This window comes from Thermobia domestica, chromosome 1 (assembly GCF_964235325.1).
Source record: "Thermobia domestica chromosome 1, izTheDome1.hap1.1, whole genome shotgun sequence".
NCBI lineage: Eukaryota > Metazoa > Arthropoda > Insecta > Zygentoma > Lepismatidae > Thermobia > Thermobia domestica.
The window spans coordinates 395,525,497-395,546,378 of NC_137454.1; the positions used below are offsets into that span (position 1 = coordinate 395,525,497).

Sequence of the window (20,882 nt, forward strand, 5' to 3'; positions counted from 1 at the left end):
ACACATTGAAAAGAATAGTATAAGCATTAAAAGGATAAACATACCTTAAGATACCTGCACTTCAGTTTTTAACACAAACTTTTCCTCGATTTCTCTCGCCCCTTCTTCGGGATGTACTATTGCGTTGTGGTGCGAAACTTTAGCATCATGAAGACACTTTTTATGTGATGAAGAGATTAGATCTAGGGGTCTGCATCCATATCAGTAACATAATAGATACATTTAACAGTGTGTGTGATTTCACTTCTTACAATTTCAAAAGACATTTATCAATTACCGTATAAATAAAGTATATTGCAGAACACATTTTCCCAAAACATTTTTCTAAATAGTAACGGTATTTCAATAGGAACATTTTAGCATTCTGTTCTAATAACTTGAAAGTGAAGAATGAAATGTTATAGGACTATGTCAAAAAGTATTTTATTCGAATAATGGGATTTCCCCGAGTAAAAAATCTCTTTCCATGCCAACAGTTCGCAGCATGGCAGAATAATGCACACTGAAAACAGGGTGAGAGAATCTTTCAATAGTTTGTGTTAAAAATTTTAACGCAAGATGTCCTTGTTCTTTTGATATTAAATACACAATTCCTCAGTAAATACACTATAAGCACTTTCGCTTAAACATTTCATCAGATAGGGAGAAGATAACGTAGGAAGAAAATCCTATTATTCCTCTCCCTGTCTGATGAATAGCGATTCCTTGGCCCAGTTATATATATAAGCGCAATGGTGGAGCATAATTCAAGGGAAACCATAATAAAATAACACTGTTCCATAATAGCTACTTGATTTAATACAATAAATATTCAATGTTTATTTAAAAAGTACTTGCCCCAAAATGAACTTATTACGAACGTTAAAACGCTACATTATACTCATTTAGGAAGAAGATATCCAAAGGAATGTAATTCCAAAGACGATAGTTTACTGAAAGGTGCTATGTGCTGAGGAAGGTACAACTTTTTACTGAAACATATACAAATTTTAATAAGTTTGTAATAAGTGTTACATATTACAGGGTTGTGAATTAAAGTACTTCTGTGCGGAAGAGTAGTTAGTTGTTCAGGCGATCGATATAAGTATATTTCAGTTTAAGAATTACTTGAATGCCGTTCATTCTAGCTTTGGGATTGCGTTGTCTTAAATAAAATCAAAATCTGACCACAATAAATAAATAAGTGTTATAGTTTCAGCACTGTATCACTGCCTTCATCAGAAACGTTAAAATTACTTACTTTGTTGACGATTCTTCGTCCGACAACGTACTATCATCAACGTGGGCTGTCAGTTCATCAATACCAGTATTAAGATGGTCAGCAATTGCTCCCAGCATTCCACTTGCCATTCGACTATAAAAAAATCATAAATAATTATGTATTAGAGACATTAATACACAGTTTGATGTATAAATCAATATGTCTTACGCAGAAACAAGAAAAAAATTTCAGAATTTGCAAAATTTCAAATAAAAATTCAGATATTAAACTAGACTGTACCGAACAGAACTAGTAAGCGCAATGTAGAAACCTCATGCGCTTATTAAATATATTAATAGTTCAGTAAGTTTATAATATTGCTCAAAAGACACATTCTTAATATATATATAATCTTTCCTTTTTCCCAATGTTCTATTTATGAATCAAATAGCTGACCTGTGTTGCAATTTCTTCCGAGCCTTGCCATATTCAATAGACAAAATCGTTCGTCGTACATTGACATCACAGCAACACAAAAACAGTAACCAAAATATTTTACTAAAGGAAAAAAGGAAAAAATTAGTAGTTATTCACTTTCAGATTGTCCTCTCCCTTTTTGGCTTACCCAACATTTTATTTTTTTTCCTTTCTTTTTCGATTATTCAACCAGAGTCCTGAACTCCACAAGTTATTTTCCCACGCGAAAGACACCTGACCATCTTAAATGACTTGATTATATTATGTGTAAAATATTCGGTGATAAATAACCACTGTGAAATTTCGTGCTGTACAACTTTACGCTGTTCACTATTCATTATTACCTTTATCATTTTGATTTCCAAATGTGGTAATGCCAAGTATATGAGAATATAAAACTTATCAGAAATCCAACTCTGAACTCTATATTCAGACACTGATTAGTTAAGATACTGATTTTGGAGGCAGACTGCAAACTAACTTTCACCATTTTCATCTAAATGCAAACCATCATAAAAACACGCTGTTGTACCCCTAAATAAGATATAGCTATGCCTATGAGATACCTGAATAATTAGAAAGTTTAAAGAAAAATTCAGCATAATTTACCAAAAGCTGTTTCCTGCCAACGCTTCTCCCCCAGGAATATGTGGACATGTTGTTTTCACGAAATTCCATTCTTCTTCCAATAAATTCTTCTGATATGTTGTTATAAGGAAACTCTCTTGCTGGATCATCAACACCCATTGCTGTAGATATTCCAAGTAAACCTACAGAAACAAAAGAAAGTTGTTATTTCGTTTCTAACAACTCTTTACCACCATAAAATCATTTCCTAAAACTAATACGGTTTTTAAATAATAATGATGCGCAGGAACGTGCCCTTGAATGAATAAAATCTTTTATGCTATTGTTCCCGGTTGTATTTAAAAATATTCTGATCTTCAAGTTCTTGCCCAATCCTTCGTAACAGAAGGGAAAGTAAATGCACAAAATCAAATAAAAGGAAGAGAGAAATACATTTGAAGAGATTTTTTTTTAAATTACGAATTTTCTAACTTCGTCCTGCGGCACAATAAGTAATACTCAATTTGTAGCAAAACATGTAACAGTCCTCTTAATTCATAATAATTACTAACTAAAGAATAGTACTCTCACGCAGGGCCTCCCATAAGGAAAGGCAGATCCGACACAATCGAACCCCATGGAAAAATTTTCTTTTTTTAAAAAAAGTTTTTCCATACAATTGTGATTTTTTTTAAATTTGAAATTCCCGACAGCGATAAAATAATCATGAGTTTTCTAGAAACTAAATTTCATAAAATTAAATATTAAAAATATGATTTAGTGTCGAGAATAAAGTTAAGTCTATTGATAATATAGGACTCTACCGACTTTTGTATTGTTACGTAAGTATTTTCATAAAAACGATGGAATTGGAAAAAAAAAAAAAAAGAAAGAAAGAAAACAAGAAAGAACGACAAAGAAAAGCAAAGAAACAAGCAAAAAAGAAAGCAAGCAAGAAAGCAAGAAAGAACGAAAAAGAAAGTGAGAGTGAATGAGTATGTATGAGTGTGAGAAAGAGAGAGAGGGTGTGTGTTGATATATAGGTAGGTAGATAGGTTGTACCACAAACTTTTATCTACAAAAGTCGTAACTTATTAGATATTGAAGCATAAGTTTTTAACAGGACCAAGTTAAAACTCGTTACCTCTAGAACATTTTTAACGCTGCGATCGAAGTCGCTGACCACTTGCTCGAAACGATCGAGTATTTCAGGCTTTACGTCCCATAATCCAGCTCTGATCAGGTGTAAGTAACGCTGTCGATGTAAAACGGCGATTTTCAAACCTTCCTTGAACTCTCTCATAAGCTGAAAGTGAAAATATACATACACTAATACATTATTTAGAGATTACACACATTTATTTGAAATGAAGGCAAAAATTTACAGCTTATTCCAAACTGTATCATGGAATTTACCTTTTCCATATGGAAAATAATTTTATTTGTAGTTCTAGGCTTAACTACTCCTGAGGAATATTTAATATTATCTAATACATTACGTCCTTCATCAATGTTATATTAAACTGAAAGGAGGGGGAAGAATTGGATTAAGCATTTACAGAAATAGTGTTGGTGAAATAAATGGTAACCTCTAACGAAGTCTCAAACAACATAGCTCACCGACATATGCGAGGATAAGTCAAAAATTATCCGCAATTTTGACATAATTCTTGCATTGTTCATACTGTCTGTCCTCGTTTGTTTTATTGTTATGCTGTTGTGGCCATGCTCTGAAAGTTCGATCCTAATTCTTCCATTTGCTTTTCTTTTGTTGCAGGTAGATCATGACCGCTTCATTACAAGTTTGCATTAAAGAGGAACAACGAGTAGTGATCCGGTTTTTGTGATCGGAAAGTGTATTAGTGGCCAGATGATCTGCCACTTCATCAATGGTCACTCGTCTGTGTAACAGAACCATGTCCCATGCACGCTCAATGTTATCATTTGTGGTCCCAGATGGGCATACGGCTCCTTCCTCGTGCGTAACACTTGTGCGACCATTTTTGAATTTTTCAATACATTTGTAGACATTCTGTTCCGGCAAGACATTGTTGCCGTATTGTGCCGAAAGACTTTCATGGATTGTAGCCCCTGATACATCTTTAAAAATAAAAAAAAAAATAAAAATAAAAATAAAAATAATAAAAAACCGGATCACTGCTCGCTGTTCCTCTTTGATGCAAACTTCTAATGGAGCGGCCATGATCTATCTGCAACAAAAGGAAGACAAATGGAGGAATTAGGATCAAACTTTTATAGCGTGACCACAACAGCATAACAATAAAACAAACGAGGACAGAGATCGATATGAACAATGCAAGAAGAGTTATTTCAAAATTCTGGATAATTTTTGACTTATCCTCGTACTTTGCAGTTTTGCAACCCAACTTTACGCTTTATAGCCATGGAGAATGGAAGAAAACTGGTCTAAGAATATCAAGGACATACAATCCTCTCGTACTTAACTGTATTTACCTCATATGAAGCCAGGTTTTTGTTTATATATTAAATTTTCAATGACATTTAGTAAAAAACCGAGTAACTAAGTAATAAATAAATAAATAACACAAGTGAGAATTGTGAGAATTTAATTTCCTGAATGTATCGGATTGCATAGCATTATGGTGGTGATTCATACAGCCATTCGTACCTGAGTGTATCCCACCATGTACTCGATTTTGTTACAGATCAGTTGGCTCAGTCTTCAGAAGGTAGCAAACGAAACAAATGTATGTTGCGCTGTTATATAAAAAATACAAAGGCTGTCGCAATGAAGGCGAGACTAATTCCTGTACAGGAAAACAGCGACCTCCATTGGCTAGCAAATTTACTAAGACGAAAATTGGTTCATCAGCTTCCAATTGAGATCAAAATGAGCATAACAGGTCAAACAGTCGTGACTGCGTAGCAGTTAAAAGACAAACATGTACATGTACCCCTCAAGAATGATTAAAATGAAACAAACAAAAAAAAAAAAAAAAAAAAAAACTTAAAATTAAAACACTTTTATTCAGAATCAGCCATATCGAATAGACGTATATATCTTTCAGAATAAGCACCACTGGCAGCTAAGCAAGCGTCCACACTCCGGGAACTTTATGAATGTCTTTGAAAATTCGTCGTCAGGTAGCGAACTGAAGCAGCGCGTGATTCGCGTCCGTCTTTGAACAACTTCTGCCATCGGTACATTGTGGCTCTACTAATCTTGTCTTGATCGGCACATGCCTGTAGGAACATTACATGTTTCCGCAGCACTTTTCCATAAACGCCAACCATATTGAATACTCATCGCGAAAACAATTTTATACACAAAATCCTTGAGAGGTAGACGAAACACGTTCTACGTAACTCAACCAGCTGCTTTCTAACGTGGTTTTAGAAACATGTGACAACTTGCTACGGATATAGAATTAGTCATCCTACACGAATAGACGTGAGCCGAGACCATAGGCAGTATTGCCAAGTCAGGAAAAAAACTCTCACATTTTCTGAGATAGCCTTTATAATTGACAGAGATAAAAAAAAATAAACAATGAGTTAACGTAAGAATTAAATGAAATATCTAGCTCTCATGTCGCGTGAATATGCCCTCTAGGCTAAAGGAAACGATGATTATGAAATAATTAGTTGAATAAGAATCTCGGAGAAAATGGAAGCCCTGAGAAAACAAACGGACCCCTCCATCGCTGAGCATACCTATCCCTAGTTAACATCAAAGTCCGAGTAAAAATACACAAAGAATAAAACTTTTAACTTTATTACGATGGGTTTCCATGACAAAATGTAATATTTCTGAATGGCATAAGCGACTTAAGATCTGGAAGAAGTTCATGATGACAACAGTGGACACAAGGAGAGAGTAAGAACCACAATACCAACAACTCGAAGGCTAAGTGTGCGAAACAATGCTTGAACTTCGGAATAACACAGACTTACATGAAGACGGTATCTCGACTCGTGAGAGATAACAGAAAACAGATGTGTTCGCGGGTTCCTGGTTCAGAAACTCGTTCCGACAGTTACCAACCACCTAATTTCCCTGATTTAACATCAAGCAATTCTTGGTGGTTTCCAATTAACAATTACTTTCAAAGAACAGTGATTGATGACATTCCTGTCACCCAACGCGTCGTGAGCAACATACTGTGTGCACTGTTGTGGAAATGAGTTTCTAGTATGTTTCCGCTGATGGCACCGTTGTCTAGCAAAGTGCGTTGCTTCACAAGGGGACTAATTTTGGGGGTGACAACATCCATTAGTGCACATAGGGAAGCAAACAGTTGTTTTTAGAGTCGAATGTCATACTGTCATACTTGCATGCTTAGATACGAGAATTATATATATATATATATATATATATATATATATATATATATATATATATATATATATATATATATATATACAGAATCATTTTACATTTCACTAGATACACATGTATGCAAAAGTATAAATGTCTTGAAAATAACTTTTAGATGCTCTACAACGTCTCACCTCGTGAATACAGAATGAAAACAAAAGCAACTACGTCTGCAGTTTATAGTCTACTGTAGCACTTGCTCAGCTATCGAAAACGTAGGGAAAAGCATTTAGGAAAATCCATAGGACTCGAACGTTTGGATTACTGATTTATCAGAAAATTAAACGTAATCTCAAATGAGATATCCAGTGAATATACTTATAGTAAATAAATACAACTAATTCATGTCTCACCTGCCTAATACTGAGAGCTGACGGTTCCTCTGGTTTCTGTTCCAGACGCATTCTGAGGTATTCGTGAATAACATCAATTGGTATACGGCACAGGAACAAATAAGCCCCACGATAAGAGGGTAAACCTAGCGCTCGGGCTTCGGGCGACCAATAGCCATACCTCCTCAGTTCTTCTTCCTCCTCTGATATATTACAAGGCGTCCCGACATTCGAGTTGTTTTGCACCGGGCACGAATTTTCAGTTTGATCTATAGGAGATGCGTCATTATCCTGAAAAATTACAGAGTGGATGACTGTATTAAAGTGCAATAAACACAGCATTAATATGAATTCACTTATATTTATTTTGTCTTACAAAGTACTTTTCACTGTTAAACAAAAAGTACTTCGTATTTTTATTTATATTATTATGGCAGTTACTTAGAGTATACTTCAAATTCCTTGACACATGAACAAAATGAATCCGATGTTCTTGTGGTAAATTTCTACCACTTCTGGTTTCAGTAAACAGTTAACGGCAGAGATGGCATCTGTTCTTGAAACACTGAATCCAAATATTGTCTCATTACTTCTTACCGTTCTCCCTTTACACCAATCCATGCTGAAATTAGAAGTAGAGAGATTTCTGCTACTTTTGGTCACAATAGAAAGATCAGAGAAAAGAATCAACATACAGTATTTTTGGGACACTAAATCAATATCAGAAACTTTTTTCTCTATTTATTACCCCTTTTGCTCTTGAGAACAAATACTGAAACCGGAAGTTGTAATAGATTTCAAGCATTTCCGGTTTTAGTAGAGTGATCAAGTCACGGGAAAGGTCTGTTCTTGAGATGATAAATCTTTATTTAAATCAGTTGAGAATGCTCCATGAGCATTGCCAAAACGAACTTAAAAAGAATTATTTTTTCTTATTAACTTCTACAGCCTTTATACCAATTGTTCTATGTACTTTATTATTATAACAATTCTTGTAATATATCTATCCATTTATAATTTCCTTGAGTACTAAATTTTCACATGGTTTGTTTAAGAGTTTTGTTAAAACATTCTAGGCCTACGATATGTTGTTCTCCCAAGCCTTAGATCTCAAACTTTGTTTTAGGGTCACATGATTAGTAGTAAACCCTTTGAGAATGCTCCAAGAGCATTGCCAGAACAAACTTTAAAAGAATTAATTAATTTTTCTTATTAACTTCTATAGGCTTTATACCAATTGTTCTATGTACTTTATTATTATACTCATTAACAATTCTTGTAATATATCTATCCATTTATAATTTCCTTGAGTACTAAATTTTCACATGGTTTGTTTAAGAGTTTTGTTAAAACATTCTAGGCCTACGATATGTTGTTCTCCCAAGCCTTAGATCTCAAACTTTGTTTTAGGGTCACATGATTCGTAGTAAACCCTTTGAGAATGCTCCAAGAGCATTGCCAGAACAAACTTAAAAAGAATTATTTTTTCTTATTAACTTCTACAGGTTTTATACCAATTGTTTTATTTACTTTATTATTATAACAATTTTTGTAATATATCTATCCATTTATAATTTCCTTCAGTACTACATTTTTTCCACATGTTTCGTTTAAGAGTTCTGTTAAAGTGTTCTCCGATATGTTGTTTTACGAAGACAACAACTATTACAAATGGATTCATTACAAACGGATTTAGCAGATATGCAAAGTATTGCCAAGTATAATAATAATTACAAATATATTATGTTGTATTGATATTTTTCACGATATACATATTGTGCTCCGTTAAAAACAAAGCAAGGTCCTGAAATTGTAAAAGCAATATATATATATATATATATATATATATATATATATATATATATATATATATATATATATATATATATATATATATATATATATATATATATTTATATTAAATTAAGCTGCCCGTGTTTAACATACAAACAGATTTAGGTAGTGAATTTTATAATCAACACTAAAATGGCTGTTTAAACAATATGAAATTAATCATTATAGTGCTCAAAAATGGAGGGCTTGAAATTGAAAAATTCGTAAAATATCATCTCTCTATGACACGATTCCCGACATATGGCTCCTTAAATCTTCCAAAATCGGAAATTTTTTGGCCAATATTTCGGGAACGGTAAGAGTGACGCGAAAAATTCCATCACAACTTTCTCAGGTAGTTTTTGATACTCTGTCAAATGGAGGGCTTAAAATTGAAAAAAAAATCGCAAATAACAGGCGCACACACAGACACACCCACATACAGAGAGAATTCAGTAACGAACTATTTAAGTTCGTTGAAAATTCTCGCTATGAAACCGGAAATGGTAAAATTCTACCGCTTCCGGCTTGAACAAAACGATAACGACAGAGATAAGACCTATTCTTGGGATGTTGAATTCATATTAGTAAACCTTTTTGCTGTGATACAGACAGATGGACGGACATACGCGTTTTACTACACTTTCCATACTCAAGCATAACAGTTTTGAAGTCTTAAATACACAGTTTTAAGAATAAGAGCCACCATCCTTAAGGATAAATTAACCACAAGTTTATCCTTTAACCAGTTTAAGGATAAGTTTCCAATAAAATACTTGTGGGTGGTACTGTATATCTTTTACTGGCATTTCTTTTTGTTCTAAGCACTGGTACTTTTTATTACAATTACGTATCTGGTACAATGCTTACCACAACGGTTTTCTCTTCTGGGTTACTCGCAGGCTTTTCCAATGTTATTCTTGATTTCCTAAGAACAACTTTGTGTAAGCCTTCGAGAAAATGAAGCGCTTTGCGAAGTCCTTTCGTTTTCAACACATCTTCAATGTATTTTCGATACGGTGATGTTGGTGCTGATTTTACACACAAGTCCTGGTTTAAGTCTACCAGAGACACGTTCCGAGATCGGCTGAACATCTCACTGCTCACTGTTGATCTGGAGTCACTAGAGTTGTTGGAGTCGGAAGGATTGGAACTGAACTGGCTGTCGGAACTCACGCTCTCCGCTTCACCTTCACCCTCGTTAAGCTCAAATTGCACCCGAGCTTTTGGGTCCTTCAGGTACTGCCTGGCGTCTCCTACGGATGCATCAACACGGTGCCTAAAAAATAAGAACATTCAGTGGTGATGCACAATTACTTGAAAATAAACGTGAAATTAGAACGCTTCTTTTCTTATTCCCTATTTGATACTTGGTTTCGTACAATTTAGTATAATCGTGAAGTGATAAATAGAAATAGAAATTCAGAATCAGAAGCATTTCAGAGCATAACAGGGGAAAATAAATGGGGAAAGCAGCTGATTTATTCTTGTGCCTCTCTCTTTTCTTAAGAGCTGCTTGTAGAAATACTTTCCTTATAGGTAGTCCCAGATTCGATCCTCTATGCAAACATCTAGTTAATATCTCACATTAAACTGTGGGGCTCTTTCATACACCCTGAGTGCTGAACAGATGACCACACGACGCGTTTCTCTCTTGTTCTACTGCTTGCTCCACCATGGAAAGCAGATCAAACCAAAACCAAAACAAACTACACCAACCCACTTGGTGTAACAGCCCATTTGTGAGCCTAAGTCTACTCCAGCGCCATCTGCTAGTGACCGGCTGAACTATGTCCAGTCTAATGGCGAGCACGTGGTCAGGGCACTGCGATGCTCTGTCTCTAATAGGCGCATCAGGAAATTTCTAGACGTAGTGGCCGTTACATCTTTTTTTCGTGTGACTGCTCAGTTTGCCTCACGACGCTGGGTGCACGCCCAAAATTGGGAAGCACCGACCGAGAATCGAACCCGGGACCACGCGGGCATGAGCCCAACTCTCTAACCACTACACTACGGTGTTCCTACTAAAAAGAAGATAATTGTTTTATTATTGACTTATTTCATACAATATTCAATACGTACAATTTCATTTTTTCTTAAGTTTAACAAGCTTAGTTAAGAGAAGAATTGAATGAAGAACCATAAAGAAAAAAAAAATAAAAATTTTCAATGATACGACGAAAATCCTTAAATATTTTTTCGTACTGTTCTGCACCGAGCAAAAATCACTGTCAAAATACTTTATTGTTAAACCGAAATGAATATTATAAATATACCACACTGACTTGACACTTAGTCTTCCGTTCCAAGCGCCCAGACTCCCTTTCGCTCACTCTCTCTCGCTTAGCAACAGCTCAACTCTTATTGGCTCAACACGTGAGTGTGAGCTTTAGCTCGCATTTTTACCACGACTCAAGACATTTTAAAGCACTATACCATGATAAAACTGTAACTTACTTTCTACGGCAAGACCCTGTTAATATTATGTTAAGGAGCTTTTCAGTTACGCTTGCAGTCTTTCTCAGGTTTGTTTACAGGAGAAATGCAAATAAAAGTTTAAGGCAAGTTTATAAGAACAGGATTAATTTCTGGAACAACTATTACAAAATTTTCATTAATATATTTAGAAGAATAGCAGCTTCTATTATATGAGAGGGAGTCCGAAAATAAGTTTCTCCAGGCGACTATGGACAGAGGTGGAAATGTAAGACGAAAAATAGCATGATATTAAAGATCAGACGTACCTTTATATTTCCACATAAGTACCACATACATTGAGACATTTGTCATACCGGTCTATAAGCTTTAAAAACCCTTTCAAGAAAAATTCAGGGCTCTGGATAAGAAAGAAACATCTAATATCTTCTGTGACTTCAGCATTGCTTCCAAAGCGCTTGCCGCCAAGATTCTTCTTCAAAGTTGGAAACAGATAGAAGTCACTAGGTGCTAGATCAGGACTGTATGGCGGATGAGCAAGGCGCTCGCACCCAAGAGTTGCAATATGGTTTTGAGTTGCCGTCACTGAGTGTGGTCTCGCATTGTCACCCAACAACGCAACACCAGATGTGAGAAGGCCAGGGCGCTTGTTTCGAATCGCCTCCTTCAATTTCGACAGCGTGTGACAGTACCGTGCAGCAGTGATAGTTCCAACCTCCAAAAAGTCCAGCAACAATATTCTTTGTGTCCCATAGCTACCCGGCTCAAACTGAGAGATTCGTCTCCGCTTTGCGCAGGCGCTGCGACGATTGCTGGCTCCGTTGCGATCTGCAGGGTCGCGGGCGAATGATACCCACTTGTGTCGGGGTGTGTTGCGCGTGCAACCGCTGTCTTGTTTCCCCTCATTGCTGTTTGCTCTCCTGGGAAAAACGAGAGGGAAACTTATTTTCGGACTCCCTTCGTATATATATTCCATATCCAAAGTAGAAGCTATTTTTTATTGCACTTCGAATTGCTTAGTTTTTATGAGACTGTACAAGTAATGTTGATTTATTATTTTTGTCAAACACAAATTGTTTGAAAACAAATTACGGAAGAGGTAAATAATTTGTTTCTGTGGCATAATAATATTTGTGCTGTGTTCCACTTCAAGAATTTAGGAACAAATATAAAGAACATATCGTCGCATGAGAACCAGAGGAAGTAACTTCATTTTCGAAGGATTACAGGCGAGAGAACAAAAATATTATCTGCTTAGAAAGATGTGTTTTTAATGAGAAGGTAATTGAGCTACATTACAACAGATAATCGACAAGGAGAATAGATGGCGTTACGTTCTATTTACACATAGTGGGGCTTTCAAAATTGGGTCCAAACATGAAGAAATCGAAAACCGCATTTTTGGAGCTAACGTTCCTCTTGTTCTCATGCGACGATATACATATCAATAGCTAGAAGAGTCATTTTCATTTGATTTGATTTGATAGATGCATTTTCCTCATCTGTAAGAACAGTAGCAATTTCTTACCCCCATTAAACGAGCTGGGCGAAAGATGCAATTGTAGTTGAAAATTTATCCAGAGGGCTTGATACCGAAGTTACTAACTTCCTACTGATATATATATGTCCTCTGCGTTATATATATTTACATTATATTTATTGCTTACTTTAAAGAATATTGTAAAAAGCACAAAAAGCACAGAAATAAACACGCAAATAAAGGACATAAAACCACAGAGATATCATCTTCCAGATATCTATTTCTCTTTTAAGAACTTGAATTACAAATGTCTGCAGAATTGACGGTGATCATCTCTACAGACCGGGAAAAGTGTCCATAACTTCTGCACCCTCCAAAGAATATATTGACAAAAAATATAAGTAATAATTAAATTTACAATACTTCATAACACTTCAATCAAATAGTTAGCCGTAATATTTCGAATCAGTTACTTAAATGATATAGTGTGGGACAGCAACGAGAAAAATTCCTTACCGGACTTTATATCATAAAAGTATGAGATACACTCCTACTACACTTTGCACTTACCTAATTGAAGACATAACTTCATCGTAAATGACGTCATCGCTTGCAGAAGTATCAGTTACACCCGAAGATGACGTTTGATCATCTTCAATCTTTGGCCAATGATTTGATTTGAGTAAGAGTTTTCCCAAAATAGAAACTTTCAACCGATGATGGTTGGTCATGTTATACCACAGACACATTGCTTTGACTCGACCCACGAATTCTGGGCTTTTGTACAAAGGATAATCCGCAGCAAACGCTTTACTCGAAGGATACAACGCTTCTGCGATCTCCAGTCTCGTCAGCAAGTCCTCTACTTGCTTTAATGCAGCATTCTGATTAGAAATACAAAACGCACAATACATAGACAAGCACCCTGAACAAACACATCCCTTGTTCTTCAGTTGAGCTGCATAATCCGTAGTATAGATCAAAGGAGCCTTGCTGGTGGTATCTTTGGATTGAGTGTCCGCACACTTGTCACAACGTGAACCACTGTCTTTCACCACTTCCTCGGGACTCTCTTCATTGTCACTTACATTACACGGCGACCCAGGAATGGGACACGTTTTATTATCAAACTTATATTCAATTATTTCATTTAAGAGGTTCCCCACTTCTTTTCGAGCATTGCACAAATACTGATCTTGTTCCGTGGGAGAGCGGTCCGCATGCCACGCCTGAAGTTCTAGCCATATAAGATCCTTTAACTCACTCTGCCACAGGTGCTCTTCTCGGCTTAGCTGCAAAAAAAATCAGCAAATTGCAAAGTTTAAATAATGTAGATTATTATAGTTTCAATACATGTCTTCGATGTACTTTTACGTAAATAAACAATTGAAATTAATCAAAAGTCTCATTTCGTTTCCAATTTCATAAGGAAGGCAATATCACTAAGCGTTGTCTGAAAATTCCCATATAACATACAAAAAACAAAAATTAATGCGTTTTTTTCCTCACGAATGGTAAAATTATCCGGAAACTACCTGTCAACTGAAAAGAAAAAAAAGTGTAGTTTATACAGTAAGCACTTGTTAGTTATTTACAGATCGCCATCTGATGAAGAGAAATGAAAATAAAGCCAATACAATACAATACAAGTAAAGGGACACTCACAGGATAGCATGATTTCATTGAAACATAGAACGAATGCGAACGGCCGATGAGTACGACGAAGATAGTGGTGTGAACAAGTAAAATGGGTGCGGCATTGGCATTGGGGGTGTGACAGAAGACAGTGAAGGATTAGTGTACCGTTAGCGACTGTTACACACGATTATAGTGCAATTCAAACGGAACGAAAGTACATGCATAGACCACTGAGATTGGGTCCACCAGTACCAATGCTACGTCTCAAACGTGCAGTCGTATTGAGGAGACTCACCCTTCGAAATCTGTCAATGACACTGCAGCCAAGATTGACAAATCAATACAAACCATCCAGCAGTATTAGCATAGCACGAGAATGTACTGACGCGTTGCCAAAAAAAATTTTTTGTTTGTTTGTTTATTGTTTTTAAATTGATTTATTATAAAACCACTAATGACACAGATACACAATTCAGCAAATGCCATGTACAAGTCGCATCACTTTTGGAACTTTTGGAACGATTTCTGATGAAAGCTGCTCGGACAGTGTGTGTGTGCAAGCAATCAGCTGACGATATTCTACCATCGTATGGGAAATATGGCGGCTTGTCATGGTGTGCGGTGTCATTCGGGAAGATGGTCGTCGTACACTAATTTTTACCACGTGCACAACAACGCTGCGAAATGGATCGATGCATTGAAAGAAGGACTGATACTCCTGTTTGAAAAAAATTGAACTTCACGCTATTAATGGATGACGCTACATCACGTTGTAGGGCAAAGTTGACCACTCGATGATAGGATAAATAAGATTCAAGGTTTTATGTAACTAGAAATATCTCCGGACAAATGCTACAGACAATGTTTGGCACCTCCTACATATATATAAACGTTACATTTCATTTTTACTATTACAGTATTTTTTAAGTGAAGAACACATTTAGAAAACAAAATGTCACTAAAACGCCTTGAATTTCGATTATGGCCTCTTTTTATGTTAAATTTAGAAGGTGTTTTACATTTTTTTAAAGAGTAATATGAAAAAAGCAAAAATTAAGTTAAGAACAAATACACCAACTATTCCCTACCTGCCGACTGTAATTCTTATCCTGTTTGTCAGGGTTTCCCATTCTGATGAGAAGGGAAAATGTTTTATAGAACTCGAGCCTTGACTGCGGGCATCCATGCAACTGAGCTACCTTCTGTGGAGTCGGAGTCTCCGCTCTCTCCTCTTTACACGACACCAACTTTGATGTCAAACTCATAAACCTATTACATGTTTCCACCTGCACAACAAAAAGAATCGTAATATCAGGCAGCTATTCAAAATTTATATCTTTTAGAAGTTATCCAACAGGAATAACTTCCCTCCTGCATTTTTTTTACTTTTATTTTTATTTATTTTTTTTTTTTTTAAATATTTATTCTGCAATTTAATTGATGAAACTGCTGTCTTCTTCAGGTAACGTGTTATGGAGAAATACGTATTTTATGTACAAAATAGTCACATTTCCTACAAGAAACTAATTTACGTCCTAATTTGTCTTTTTTTCTTCAATTCGTTAGTATAACTGTGAACTCAATCAAATTATTCTTCAATTAACACAATCTTTGTAAAATTAAGCATTTTAGCTTCTCCTGCATGTTCATTCAACTTTATCAGAGTTCACGATTACTTGTGTGAACCTAGAACTATTCGATGTTTAGGGGCTCGAGTTTTTCGCACTAAAAATTTGAAAATTTCGCGTTTTGTCACATTTTCCAAATAAAGTTTCGCATTTTGTAGCTCTTGTGGAAAATAATTCCCTGACATTTTCACAATTATTCCTTTTTATTCATAGATCACTATAAAAATAAATCATTAATTACCTAAAAACAAAATACATTGAATATTTCACTTGATAACGTCAATTTCATATATAGAAAATGATATTTTTTCAAATCAAACTGTGGAAAATCAGTAACTAAACTTACTATGAGTAGAAAGTTTTGCTGTCTTCTGAAAACACATAGACACAAGTTACATTTAAGCATTAAACATAAGCATGTTACATGTTTCCACATTTTCCTTCTTCATTGTTGTACGTTTGTCACGTATCATCAGTCAATACTTGAAAAAAAAATCTCTTACAAGTGGTATTGCTTGTTGGAAGCCACACGTATGTAAGTGCATTTACAACAAACTTCAAACAATCATCACTTCGAAACTCGCCATCCAGCTGCGATAGTGATAGCTAACGAGCAACATGTTCCCTATAATCGTGTCCTAATCTCCCAAAAATGCACAGTTCATGCCACGTTCTACCGTTCCGTCAGCGGAAAATTAGCTTTTTTAAAGTAATGAAAACGTATTTTAAAAATTTCGCGTTATATCGCGTAGTGTTAGAAATTTCGTGCAAAACTGCCAATTTTGTGTTTTATCGCGCATCGGAAACCAATGAAAATACACATAGAATATCATAAAACGTCAAGAAACTGAAAATTACTTAATTTTGACGCATTTCGTTTTATCGCACATTGCGGAAAACTCGTGCCTCTATCGATGTTACTTAATTATATATATATATATATATATATATATATATATATACAGGGTGGCCACTCATTTGGAATTTCAAAATTCCCTGACTTTTCCAGAAATTTTCCCGGTTTTCCAGAAAATTTTTAGAGAGATCTAAAATTGGTATATATAGGAACCTTGGGCAACTCAGGGACACGAACCCCTAAATTCCAACTTTAGGTAGGCCCGGGTCCCAAAGGTTTTGTCGTGCCAGCAGTGGCGTGCGGTGGTTATGCAACCGGGGAACAGGTCGACATAGATGGGAAATATTGTGTAACAAAACAACGGAACTGAAGTAAATGAGCACTATTAAAATGTGCTTTTAAGAAATCAGAAAAATTTGTTTGAAGCTGATTTTTTTTTAGAATAGTACATGCAGTAGCGGAATTGGGTGTAAAAAGTAGGGGGAGGGGAATGCCATTACTTCAAATTGGTCGTCAAAAGGTCAAATATCTGTAAAAAAGCATGGCCAATTAATCGTGTGGCGCAAAAAGTACTGCCGCCACTGAGTACAAATGCATGTGGAATCCACACAGTTTTTGATTCCACATAGAAATACACGCATTAACCAAAATTCCACACATTTTGTGGAATTCGACACACATTCGGAACTCTTCCGGCAGAAATACTCAACTATCGTTCAGCCTTTATATTAATCACGTGACCACCAAAACGTGATGCAGGGGCGCAGCCCCGAGCGAATTCTGGAAATCAAGCAGCCATCGAACTAAACAAGTGTGTTAATTACAAAATGGTCCCGATTTCGCTCCAGCTCAATTCATGGGCAGCACTAAATGACAAAAGAATATGAAGAAAGTATGCGCAGCCCAAACCAGCAGAGTTAGATAAACGAAACCTGGAAGGAAAGAGAAATCTGGGGGCGAAGCCCCCAGCGACCAAAGCTATTTTGTATATAAATAAACCGGCTAAATGGCTAGGAATATAGCAGAACGTAAATTTTCTCCCGAGTAAAAATTCCATGTTTTTCATCAAAATTCCCTGACTTTTCCAGAATTAAAAAATTCCCTGACTTTTCCCGGTTTTCCAGGTTTTCCAGGTGAGTGGCCACCCTGATATATATATATGTATGATACACAATAACACACTGAGCAAGGCTATATGATATGTAAAAAAAAAACAGTATCACGTTTTGTTTCATCAGACTTCCATGAGAAGACACAGTTATTGTGTTGAAACTGTTACGTTATAGGGTTTTTTTTTTTTTTTTTTTTTTTTTTTTACACATATTATCACAGCCTTGCTCAGTGTGTTATTGTGTATTAGCACAAAATGGAAACAAGGCCTGAAAGAATAGTTATATATACAATGTATATAATTTATATTAAGTTTGTGCTAAAACAATGTGAATGTTTAGATAAACTTTAAGTGAATGCATTTGCTGACGTGTTCCTCAATTCTAGTTTATAATAGGTTTAATCATACCAAAATAATGCCTCCAATATTACGAAAAAATTGTAATTATTTCGGCATCCTATCTGCCATTATCCCCGGACCGTAATTAAAAGAACAGAAATATCTTAAGGAAACCTGTTTCCATCGTCGTAGTTATCGGATTTTCATCAGCAAAACTTCCAAACTATGAAGCAATGCAGTTCTCAATTACAATATTGGATTCAAATTTAGATACGAACTTATTACTTTCTCAGCAGAATGTAAAATCCAAAACAGTTAAAGCAGTTGTCTTTCTCAAGTTCTGTAGTAAATCTGATTTTAGGCTGAATGTTATCACGTTTATTCAACAACTCCTATAATTTAGTTACTGTTGATTCAACAGTGCACGAAACTTAGATCGAAAGTGGGATTCTATTTTTAACTTTTTTTTTTTCGCATTAATTACCTTAGTTCTGGACATTTTGTTAACTGCTAACTGGACTCCATATTTTACCTAAAATAAATTAACAAATATAATCAAAGAATTTAGTACGAGATAAGATTTAGCAACTGCCTGTGACAAATTTCAAATCGGAGAATTATAAAGTTAAATATTATTGTAGTGATTTATGTTCCTCATTTATTGAAAATTTCGGAGGCGTAACATTTTTACAGAACTTTTTATATTTTGTTTATGTGCACTAAAAGTATAGAAAAATAGCCGCCCGGCAGTTAAACCAAAAAGCAACGCATTAGTTCATAGTTTGAAAGGTTAAGAAGTTTTCTGGTGAGAACTTGTTACCTACGACGATGGAAACAAGTTCGCTAAGACCGTTGCTATTTTCTAATTAAAGTTCCGGGGATGACAGCAGACAAACTGTTGAAATAATTACCGCTTCTGCACGTAAGAGGTACGATTAGTACGAAAATTTAATTTCTTAAATATAAATATATGCAAGTTCCGTTGAATGACGTATTTTAGTAGGTAACAAAACTGCAGCAATAAATTGTTTCTTTTTTCTTACCTTGAGAGCTGGTTGCGGAACTATTACAGGAAGGCTTTCTGCTCTATCCTCTGTGTGTTCCATTGTGCTTGTCATGCCGTTACCTACGGAGGCCAAATCTAGCTTAAAATCTCTCTCCGACTCACGAAGCAACTTCAGAGACCTTTTCCGTCTGTGGCTGTCTGCTCGATGCTGCTCTGAAACTAAACAATAAAACCTTTGATGACTCGAGTACTTAAGACTACGCCTATCATGCCATTTTCTTTTTAGCTTTAGATCTTAAGTTTTACAAATACAAAAACAAAGGAGATGTAGAAGTGAGAAGATATTTCACAGTTTCCGATTTAAATAACACAATTACATATAAAAAATAACAGTTCTGTGCACTGGACCCAGGGTATGGATTCGATCTATTTTGTTACGAAGAATCCAAATTTCGAAACCCCAGGATGATTAACCGTTTTATTTATTTATTTAATGGGCGAGAAACTTGGGCGATTTTGATAAGGACACGCGTTTTTCGCCCTTGAAACAAATCTGAGTTTTAAGCCCATAAAAACAAACTGACAGGGCCGATCGTCTTGGGGTTTCGAAATTTGAATTCTGTGTAATAAAAGACATCGAATCCACATTTTGGTGTCCGGTGCACAGAAATTTTATTTTTTGTGTGTGGCTGTGTAATTATAGCATTATTGTAAGTAAGATTTCGTTTGGTATGTTGAAGTTTAACGTATTTTCTAAACTTAAGTGGACCTACAGCTCAAAGCGGATGCGTTCAAATTCTTTCCCACCAGGAATCAAACCTGAGACCACATCCACCAAAAACGTGCGCTAGCAAGTGCCTGAGGGGTTTAACAAGTCAGAGAATGCAACTGACGCATAGTGTTAATTAAGAAGAGGAAGAAAGAAAATAGAATCTTAACTTATTGTAAGGGATGACGGTTTTGTCTAGTACTGCCACCTTCAACAGCTAGCAAGTTAATCTGGAAATACCTATACTTTCGCATTTCAGTTACAAATTATCATTACTTACCACTATCTGCACTTTGGTCTGGGTCATCAAAATTTGAACATATCTGATAGGGATAATTGTCAATTGTGTTCCTCCGACGAATTCGGGCGTGGACAACTTTCGGTGAAGTTTTGGCGTCAACGCTATGGGAACAAAAGCCTTTAATCAGATGCTATCTCATTTCATATTATTTGTTTTGTCAGTAAAAATACCATCCTAATCAAGTAACCAAATTTCAACACAACACACACAACTTTATTAACTAAATTGTGTAATTTGAAAAATGTACTAGGTAGTTATCAATACTTAATTTATAACTCTGATGATTAGACATTATGTTTTTAACTCAAATTCTCGCTTTACTTCTAGAATCGCTCACAAGACAAAATAAGTACACGAATAAATAAGAGAAACAAATGACATGTGTGGAATTAAAAATATAAGTTGTTCATTAATCCCCAGTTTCAATATAACTTCTATAAAACAAGACCTATTACTCATTACTACGATTAATATTATCCTTTCTATTTATTTGTTTTGCAAATTTGTTACTAAATAATCTGATCACACAATTTTTCAGACAGAATTTT

At 35.4% G+C, this 20,882-nt stretch overlaps 1 protein-coding gene across 1 annotated transcript in view; it reads right to left on the reverse strand.

Moving 5' to 3' along the window:
- The window catches only part of Mekk1 (mitogen-activated protein kinase kinase kinase 4), a 146,393-nt gene that overhangs the window by 100,436 nt on the left and 25,075 nt on the right, over positions 1-20,882 (reverse strand). Inside the window, exons 3-11 of the mRNA XM_081732686.1 lie at positions 20,314-20,435; positions 19,302-19,483; positions 15,413-15,610; positions 13,257-13,978; positions 9,641-10,049; positions 6,959-7,228; positions 3,390-3,551; positions 2,288-2,448; positions 1,241-1,354 (exon numbers count right to left, since the gene is read on the reverse strand). Of these exons, the coding sequence (XP_081588812.1) occupies positions 1,241-1,354; positions 2,288-2,448; positions 3,390-3,551; positions 6,959-7,228; positions 9,641-10,049; positions 13,257-13,978; positions 15,413-15,610; positions 19,302-19,483; positions 20,314-20,435 (2,340 nt within the window). The remainder of the gene's footprint in view (positions 1-1,240; positions 1,355-2,287; positions 2,449-3,389; positions 3,552-6,958; positions 7,229-9,640; positions 10,050-13,256; positions 13,979-15,412; positions 15,611-19,301; positions 19,484-20,313; positions 20,436-20,882) is intronic.